The sequence below is a fragment of the Pongo pygmaeus genome, chromosome 6 (genome assembly GCF_028885625.2).
Source record: "Pongo pygmaeus isolate AG05252 chromosome 6, NHGRI_mPonPyg2-v2.0_pri, whole genome shotgun sequence".
NCBI classification, from domain to species: domain Eukaryota; kingdom Metazoa; phylum Chordata; class Mammalia; order Primates; family Hominidae; genus Pongo; species Pongo pygmaeus.
The window spans coordinates 97,670,314-97,680,356 of NC_072379.2; the positions used below are offsets into that span (position 1 = coordinate 97,670,314).

Here is a 10,043-nt window from a genome sequence, read left to right on the forward strand (position 1 = left end):
CAAATATCAGTTGAAATAATAATTCTTAGGCAATTTGCTTAAGGGCCCCTCTGAAAAAATAGGAATGCTAAACGTACCTACCTTGTAAGTTCCTGAAGAGGTTTAAATGAGTTAATTGCTATAAGGTGCTTATATGCCCGACAAATAGTAAACTCTTATTAGGTGTGTTAAATTAAGATTAATCCATTACAACTGGTGATGTGGAACATGAAAGTCATGATCTCAACTATTTCTATTTCCAACACATTTTATAGTTTAAAGGTAATTTATACTTTAAAAGTAATTTCAACAAAGAAATAAATAAAACTCCAGTTTACGAAGTCTGAAAAACACTAAGGTTGTTTTTATGGACTAACAAAACAGTTGATGAACAATTTAAATGTCTGAATGCATATTTATCATCCTTGTTTCTGTAAGAATGTTAATTTTTTTAAATCAAATGTATTGGTTAATTTTCACATAATATAACTGTAAAGTCAAACTTTGGTCCCCTTCCTCCATTTATTTTGCAAGCCTGAAACTGCTATTTGGTAATTAGTAGCACATATAATATTCTTTATAAACACCAAATTTAAATTTCCACACTATTAACTATTGAACTCTTAACCATTATTTTCAATATTGTGAGCATCTTCTCTTTTAGTCTACTACTTAATGGAGTGATTTTGCATTAGTACATTATTTGGGGAATATGAGTTCTATATATCTTTACTTGGTTCATATGTGAAATATGAAGTATAATACTAAAACTCTAAACTCTTTTAAATTTCCCAGTTTCTCAAAGTCAGTGTGTAAATTATTTTACTCTAGTTTGCACAGAGACAATTTTAAAAGACTGTTTTTTCTCTGTAGTCCTTGAGCATCCATTTGACCAAATAAATTTTGTTTTATAATCAATAAAAGTCAGAAGAATACCTTTTGAAGATATGGGATCACCCATTTATACCTCTAAATGTTAACCTCAATGCACATTTTGGAGGATATTTGTAAGATTTATTATTCATTTGATGTTTTCTTAAAGGATGTTTGATGTAGGTGGACAGAGATCTGAGAGAAAGAAGTGGATTCACTGCTTTGAAGGAGTTACATGCATTATATTTTGTGCTGCACTTAGTGCCTATGACATGGTCCTCGTGGAAGACGAAGAAGTGGTAAGTCTAAAAGAAAAACAAAGCCAGGGTTCAAAGTAATCTTTGTGCTTTTCAGTAGTACTACCACATCGCCCAACTCATGAAGGTTTGCCAAAGATTTATGTTAGTTCCAGATCCTTGTTCATGATGCTCAACGTTCACATTTTGCAAATAATAATCCTACCCATTCTCATTTCTGATACCTAATAGAATAGAATGCATGAAAGCCTTCACCTGTTCAACAGTATCTGTAATCACAAGTATTTTTCAACGACCTCCATTGTCCTGTTCCTCAACAAAAAAGATATCTTTCAAGAAAAGGTAACCAAGGTGCATCTTAGTATCTGCTTTCCAGAATACACCGGTAAGATTCTTTTCTTTTAGTTCCATAGAAATACATTTTTCTATAAACATATATTTCCTATCTGGATCTTGGCATTTAATACTTATGAGGATGAGGCTTATGATCATTTTTGAGTCATCTTTATGATCCAAACTGGAAAAAAAATCTTACAAATAAAGAAGAACCCTCTCTACATTGTCTACATTAAAGCAAAACCCTAATAAAATGAATTGGAGGGGGTTAGATGGACCAGGGTTGCTACTCTATAGACTTTATCAAATGACATTGGAACCTGAATTGTCTTCAAAATTATAACAGGAATGCAAATCTTATTCAAAATTGGCATTTTTAATGTATTTCCTACTGAAACCTTGTAATGCTATAGTAGATCTCAGAGGCTTTTCAATGTCTGAGTTGTTTCTAGAGAAGTAGCATGAATGAATCTGAGAATGAATAATGACATCTTCATTTTCTGGTTTTCGTGGATCCTGGAATTTTAGTGCTAATCCTGTTAGTCAGCAATTGTAAATGTGAAATCCCACAGAAGGGCTGTTTCTCCTTCAGAAAGAATTTTTTTTTTTTTTTTTGTAAATAGTTTGATATTCCATTGGTAATAAAATTACATAAGAAAAAAATTTATTTTACTTTTTTGAGATGGAGTCTCGCTCTGTCACTCAGGCTGTAGCCTTTGCCTCGTGGTTCAAACGATTCTCCTGCTTCAGCCTCTGGAGTAGCTGGGACCACTGGTGCACAGCACCACGCCCAGTTAATTTTCGTATTTTCAATAGCGATGGGATTTCACCATGTTTGCCAAGGCTGGTCTTGAACTCTTGACCTCAAGTGATCTGTCCACCTTGGCCTCCCAAAGTGCTAGTATTACAGGTGTGAGCCATTGCGCCCAGCCATATTTATGATTTAAACAAAAATACAAATCCAGTTTTACCACTTAGGTGTGTAAGGTTGCCCAGATGTTGCTAGGAGCATGGCATTTTATCAAAACAAATACTTACACTGGTCAACCTACAATTAGGGCTTATATATTTTTTCTGTAATTATAAATATTTATAATATAGTCATACATTTATCATGTGATTAAATATAATAATATATTTTGCATATTACAAATAATATTCAAATATATTGAATATTACTAATTAAATATAAACTCATAATTAAAGGTTTTATATTATATACATAACAGGACTTATTTCTTAGAGCAGTCTCTAGTGTACTGAGAAATGAAATGTTTCAACAGAAAGTACAAAGAGTTCCCATGTACTTTCTTTCCCGTCCCCTCCTACACTTTTTCTATTATTAGAGAAGTGCTTTGGTGTGGTACATTTGTTACAATTGATGAATTGTATTGATGAATTTATATTAACACATTTTACATTATTAACTAAAGTCCATCTTTTTTTTTTTTTTCTTGAGATGGAGTCTCACTCTGTCGCCCAGGCTGGAGTGCAGTGGCGCGATCTCAGCTCCCTGCTGCATCTGCCTCCTGTGCTCAAGCTATTCTTCTGCCTCGGCCTCCTGAGTAGCTGGGATTACAGGTTCATGCCACCACGCCCGGCTAATTTCTGTATTTTTAGTAGAGACGGGATTTCACCATGTTGGCCAGGCTGGTCTTGAACTCCTGACCTCAGATGATCCACCCACCCTCCCAAAGTGTTAGGATTACAGGTGTGAGCCACCACGCCCTGCCAAGTCCATCATTTAATTAGGGTTCACTCTTTACATCGCACAGTTCTATGTGTTTTGCCACATGCAGGTCATGTATCCAGCATTACAGTATTATACAGAACAGCTTCACTGCCTTAAAAATCCCCTGTGTTCCCCCATTCATGCCTCCTCCCTCCTCACACTCCTGGCAACCACTGATCTTTTTATTGTTTCTATCCTTTTGCCTTTTCCAGAATGTAATATAACTGGAATCATATAACATGTAGCATTTTCTTACTGTCTTCTTTCATTTAGCAATATGCATTCAAGTTTTCTCCATGTCTTTTTATGGATTGATAGCTAATTTTTTTATTTCTAAATTAATATTCTGTTCCTTAAAAGAACCACAGTTTATCCTTTCAGCTACAGAAGGACATCTTGGTTCCTCTCAATTTTTGGCAATTATGGAAAAAGATGCTATAAACATCCATGTGCAGGCTTCTGTGTAGACATAAGTTTCTAGGTAAATGCCTAGAAGTGTGATTGCTGGATTGTATGGTAAGACTATCTTTAGCTTTGTAAGAAACTGCCAAATTGCCTTTCAAAGTGACTGCACTATTTTGCATTTCCACAAGCAATTAACTCCTATAACTCCATGCGCTTACCAGAATTTGGTATTGCCAGTGTTTTGGATTTTAAGCTTTAAAGCTTGTCCCTCATGGAATTTTGTTTCCAGTTACAATAAAGTAGGAAACAAAGACTTATTTCTTTAGAAAGTCTTTATGCTACTGCTGTATCCTGTGTCAAGTCCTCATAAAGCATATTGTGTTATAAAGCCCATCAACAGATCATTTTTAGTAGTCCTGTATTTTTTGGCCTACTTGTTTTATTTCTACCTTTTCTCAACTGATTCATTGTACGTCCTGCTATTGGACTGAAGGTTCTCAAGCAGATCCTTCATTGTATTACTGCTATATAACACATCAGTCAAGAGTACCTCTCTATAGCCTTTTATATCGCATCCTAACTTCTTTGTTTTGTTAGTAACATAGTCTATAATCTAGCCCATAACATCTATTCTACTTGATTTCCTACAATTCCTCTACAAAAAATCTTTCATTTCTATCGAAGTAGATTCTTCAAAGCTCAGTCTGTTTCCCGACCCTACCCTCAAGTCTAGTGGTAGAATTCTCACTTTCACTTTTTTGTTTTCACTTACTTTTCTCTGTTGTAGCTACCTCTCAAAGTCCAGCTCAAATACCATCTCCTTCTGCGCCCTAGTCATCTACCTTTTCCATATTTTTTTCTTTTAATTTGTATAAAAACACCCATACCCATACCCACAAACACACACACAGTGTTTGATATATATGTAAGTTTGTATCACTCACTTTGTTTTATAAATATTTTGGGATTTCTACTGTATTGTGAGCTTTTTGATGGAAAGTTTACCTTTTAGCCACCAGGAGCTCCCAAAGGGGTGAGCATAGTTCCCAGCACCCTGATAATTGACCCTTGCCTTTATGATTTTGCAATACTTACTATATCAGAGTAAAATCCTAAAACTTGCTGATATTATTTATAGCCTATTCTTTGTAACATACGATTAATCTTTACTTCTTCAAATATTTTGTTTAACAAGGGCCAAATACATTTGAAGATGCAGGAAACTACATCAAGAACCAGTTTCTAGACCTGAATTTAAAAAAAGAAGATAAGGAAATTTATTCCCACATGACTTGTGCTACTGATACCCAAAATGTCAAGTTTGTGTTTGATGCAGTTACAGATATAATAATCAAAGAGAATCTAAAAGACTGTGGGCTTTTCTAATCAACCATTTTCTCTTCCACTCTTGCTCATGCATGCTTTTCAAAATATAAAAGAAAAGGTGCTGTGTGATGTGTTTAGTTTGAATAGACATTAACTTATCTAGACATATAACTAGCATTGTAAAGCAAAAAGTTTTCCCACAAAAATATTTATGTATTATCATCTATATCTGGATAAGTTTAAATTTCTTTGGGACATGGGGAATGGGAGTGCCTTTGATGTCCTTATATCTAAAAACTGATATATTTTGGTAACTGTAACAGTACATATCAATGACATCGAATTTTCTTGGAAATAAACTTCTACATGTGGACTACTTTTAATCATAGAATAATGAAGAAATATGGAATAATATTATTTCCATTGGCCAGATTTTGAGAGGCATTCATTTTTGTTGATAATGTAACCATGCCAGTACTGTAGAGACTTTTTTGTGTTTTTTTTTTTTAAAGACAGGGTCTCATTGTGTTGCCCAGACTGGAGTACAGTGGCACAATCATAGCTCACTATGGCTTCTAACTCCTTAGCTCAAGCGATACTCTCACCACAACCTCCTGAGTAGCTAGGTCTACACGTGCATGCCACCATGCCCAGCTAAGTTTTTTGTTTTTTGTGAGTTTTTTTTAATAGTAACAGTGTCTCACTATGTTGCCCAGCCTGGCTTGAACTCCTGGCCTCAGGTGATCCTCTCTTCTCGGCCTCCCAAAGCCCTGGAATTACAGGCATGAGCCACGGCTCTTGGCCTGGAAAGTCTATTTTAAAAGGGCATGAGGCATTTATTAGTCAATTACCCCTCTGTTAGGCAGCTACAAATGAAATGTTCTCTATACATTTCTTTGTTAATATGAAATTACATTTGCAAAATAAATATATTCAATTTTATCTCTTACATTATTTTCTCTAAAAAAATCATTAATGCTGAATTCACTCTTGGAGTTGAAAATTTCAGTAATTAATTAATTTTTTTTTTTTTGCACTACCCTGGTTGAAGAGAGGGGGAAGTATACGGTCACATACACAATGTGAGGCTTTATAAGTGAATAATAGTTTTTAATGGAAGGCCCATTCCCCACATTTTATTCCAGATTTGCATGGAACATTATTACAACTGACGACCACATGGGCTTTGGGATGATAACTCTGGACTTCAAGAGAGAAAAATAATTTAATGTTTTAGCACTCATATGTTTTTTGTTTTGCGAATAAGAAGTGGGAAGGAAGAACAAGAAGATTTTTAGAAGATAAATGTTGAGCTCCTCCCTTGGTACCGTATGGTCCATTCTAACTATCATATTTTATTCTAATGGTCAAAGTCTTACTTTTTAAAAAACCAAGTTGGTGCTTTACAAACTAAATCATGTTATTTATGAAGATTACAGGTGATTTTTTTCTTTTTATAAATTGTCTACCATTTGCAATACTTTTTTTTTTTTTTTTTGAGACAGGTTCTCACTCTCGCTCAGACTCGAGACCAGTGGCCCAATCTCAGCTCACTGAAACCTCTGCCTCCCAGGCTCAAGGGATTCTCCCACCTCAGCCTCCCGAGTAGCCGGGATTATAGGTGCACGCCACTACTGCCCGGCTTATGTTTGTATTTGTAGTAGGGACAAGGTTTCACTATGTTGATTAGGCTGGTCTCAAACTCCTGACCTTAAATGAGCCACCCGCCTTGGTCTTCCAAAGTGCTGGGATTACAGGCGTAAGCCACCATGCCTGGCCCTGCAAAACATACTTTTAAAGCATGTCTGGGCCTGGAGCGGTGGCTCATGCCTATAATCCCAGCACTTTGGGAGGCCAAGGCCGGTGGATCATGAGGTCAAGAGATCAAGACCATCCTGACCAACATGGTGAAACCCCATCTCTACTAAAAATACAAAAATTAGCTGGGTGTGGTGGCATGCACCTGTAGTCCCAGCTACTCGGGAGGCTGAGGTAGGAGAATTGCTTGAACCCAGGAGGTAGAGGTTGCGGTTAACTGAGATCACGCCACTGCACTCCAGCCTGGGCAACAGAGTGAGACTCCATCTAAAAAAAAAGCATGTCTCACTATCATTTATCCTTCTATACTTCTGGAAAATGATGTATAGTCAGAATATTAGGTCAGCTTATTAGATTTATAATGACTCTTAAAAATATTTAATTAAATTCTTATAAGCTAGGTGAGTTGCAGGGAACATAAGTTAAACAATTTGCCAAACTGCGGTTTAGGTGGATTTAGATAATTCTGCCTCTCAGTGTTGCTACTTCATTTTTCTATGACGTATTTTCCTTCTAAACATGTAAAGATAATGATAACTCAATGAATAATCTTCACTTAAGTGCCTGTGGCTTTTTTTCCCAAAAACACAGAGCAATTATCAACAAATACAGTCAGATTTTTAAAATTATATTAAAAAATTAATTTGAAATTCCAAGATATCAAGCACACATGAAAAAAAGCATGAGCAATCATTTAGTTCAGGCATCCCATGAAGTTTTCTAGATAAGAATCACTATCTGTATGACAACCATCCAACGTTTTGCTAGAAGACATTCAATATTATGAGATTTTAAATAAATATTACAAATGCTATATTTCATTCATCACTTTGTCTTTCCTCCCTTCCCACTCTACTTCAACCTGTTTTCTTCCGTAAGTGTGAAGAGACTCTTCCATAAAGGAAAATATATCATTTGAAATGTTACTGACTTAAGTTTAGGATTCATTATTTAGACAATGTAGGTGGAGACGGTGGGGTCAGAAATGGTTCAATTCGCCTTTCAAAAGTATGTAACTCTCGACCTCATGATCTGCCCGCCTCAGCCTCCCAAAGTGCTGGGATTACAGGTGTGAACCACCACATATCTACTAAAAATACAAAAATTAGCTGGATGTGGTGGTGCATGCCTGTAGTCCCAGCTGCTTGGGAGGCTGAGGCAGGCGAATCACTTGAACTTGGAAGGTGGAGGTTGCAGTGAGCTGAGATCATGCCACTGCACTCCAGCCTGGTGACAGAGCGAGACTCCGTCTCAAACAAACGAAGTACATAACTCATTTTGCCCTGTGCACAAAAGTGACAGGCATAAATATTTACTTCTGAAATATTGTTCTCTGAGAACATTAAACAGTATGTTAAATGACCAAAATGAAAATGGAAGTTATCTTGAATTATTTTAAAACAGAAAACTGTTAAATTCCTCCCAATATTATGATTTCACTTAAAGAAGCTTTCTTCATCATCACAAATATTGCCATGCTAAATAATGAATTCTAATTAAGAAAAGAGAATTTTTAGTAAAGAAAAAAATTAAATAGATGTTTGTATTAATTCTTTAATGATTGCAACCTTTAAAATTTAATTATTTCAGATTTCACTTTTAAAAGTTTAATATAAAAAGTTAGAGTAGAAGCACAGCATTTGGGGCTAGTTTTTAAATATAACAAAATAAAATATGGAAAAGTTTGCTTCTACCCTGAAGAAACTTCCACTGAGAACAGTAATCGTTAAAATGAAAACATGCATTTCAAGCTGAGGCTCAGGCTTCTATCTATGCTGTTGGTGCCCTTGCTTTTTGCGGTTGCTGCCCAGTCACATGCTCAAACAAACAAACAAAAATGAATGCCACTCAAACTCGCTCAAACATGATTATAATGCCAACACACTGCACTACCTCAGAAACAAGATGTGGGCTTATATATAATGGGGTTATTAACAACCAACCCTCACAGCAATTTTCCAAAGCATCAACTGGCCAATAAGTTAGACTTTGCATCCTGGGATTAGTGACTAGTGAGTTAAATAAAGATATACTTTTGTGTCAAAATATGGAAGTGGCCGGGAGTGGTGGCTCACGCCTGCAATCCCAGCACTTTGGAAGGCCGAGGCGGGCAGTTAACCTGAGGTCAGGAGTTCCAGACCAGCCTGGCCAATATGGCAAAACCCTGTCTCTACTAAAAATACAAAAAAGTTAGTCGGGCATGGGGACGCAAACCTGTAATTCCAGCTACTTGGGAGGCTGAGGTAGGAAAATCGCTTGAACCCTGGAGGTGGGAGTTGCAGTGAGCCAAGATTGCGCCACTGCACTCCAGCCTGGGTGACAGAGTGAGACTCTGTCTCAAAAAAAAAAAAAATATATATATATATATATATAAAATACACACACACACACACACACACACACGTATATATATTATGGAAGCAATCAACTCCACAAAGATGCTGTACGGAAAAGGGGTTTCAAATTCTGTGGAATTGCCAACATTGACTATGAGTATCCAATATCCTATTGGTTAAAAAAATTTATGAACAAATATACTCTTAATAATAGACTTAATAATAGTCTTATTAAATATCACATAAATAGCAAACTATTTTCTGAGGCCATAGGCCTGTCCTAATACCAATTTCCTACCGGGTACGTCTTCCTATTTACTTATAAAATGTATTTTTAAACACTTGCAGAGAATGACTTAGGCTTGACTTAACCAAATACTTTAGACATGAGGAAAAATACATCTTTTGTGTTGATTTATGTGTCTTTACTATGTTATACACTTCAGAATTAGAAGTAGACCCATTGGTTAAAATGTATGACTACTAAAAATAATATGATTGTAAGAATTATGGAAGAAACTGAGAATCCTCTATCTTAGAAAAACTTTAAAAACAGGAGAAACAACTCTCTGCTTGGGATGGAGTAAATATTAACAAGATAATATTAATATCACCAATTGAAGCCCCCTTTCCATTAATACTTCTGACATTCTTACAAACCAGTCTATAGCCACATGGGGGCACACTTACATCACAGGTTTTTCCCTCCAACTATTAAAAACAATACATCTACATGACCAATAACTTTAGTGAAACAAATAATAAAATCTTGTTAAGAATCATAGTATATTTTTTGCCTTTAACTCAGTAGTACATGATAACGTTCTGAAAACATAATATGTAATATTTTAGTCAAGTTTATGATTAACAAAGCTACTGAAGCTGCTCTGAATTTGTAGAGTGTTACACAGATATATAGTTCTTTTCAGGATCTTCTTACTTTTTTGGTCATTTTCTAATTGCTGTTTTAGTCTAAGTAAT

The 10,043-nt window shown here is 35.6% G+C and overlaps 1 protein-coding gene across 1 annotated transcript in view; it reads left to right on the forward strand.

The window, feature by feature from the left end:
* The window catches only part of GNAT3 (G protein subunit alpha transducin 3), a 51,733-nt gene extending 46,701 nt beyond the window's left edge, over positions 1 to 5,032 (forward strand). The window contains exons 6-8 of the mRNA XM_054494806.1: positions 1,022 to 1,151; positions 1,341 to 1,494; positions 4,778 to 5,032. Of these exons, the coding sequence (XP_054350781.1) occupies positions 1,022 to 1,151; positions 1,341 to 1,494; positions 4,778 to 4,968 (475 nt within the window). The 3' untranslated portion in view covers positions 4,969 to 5,032. The remainder of the gene's footprint in view (positions 1 to 1,021; positions 1,152 to 1,340; positions 1,495 to 4,777) is intronic.
* Positions 5,033 to 10,043: the final 5,011 nt, after the last annotated feature.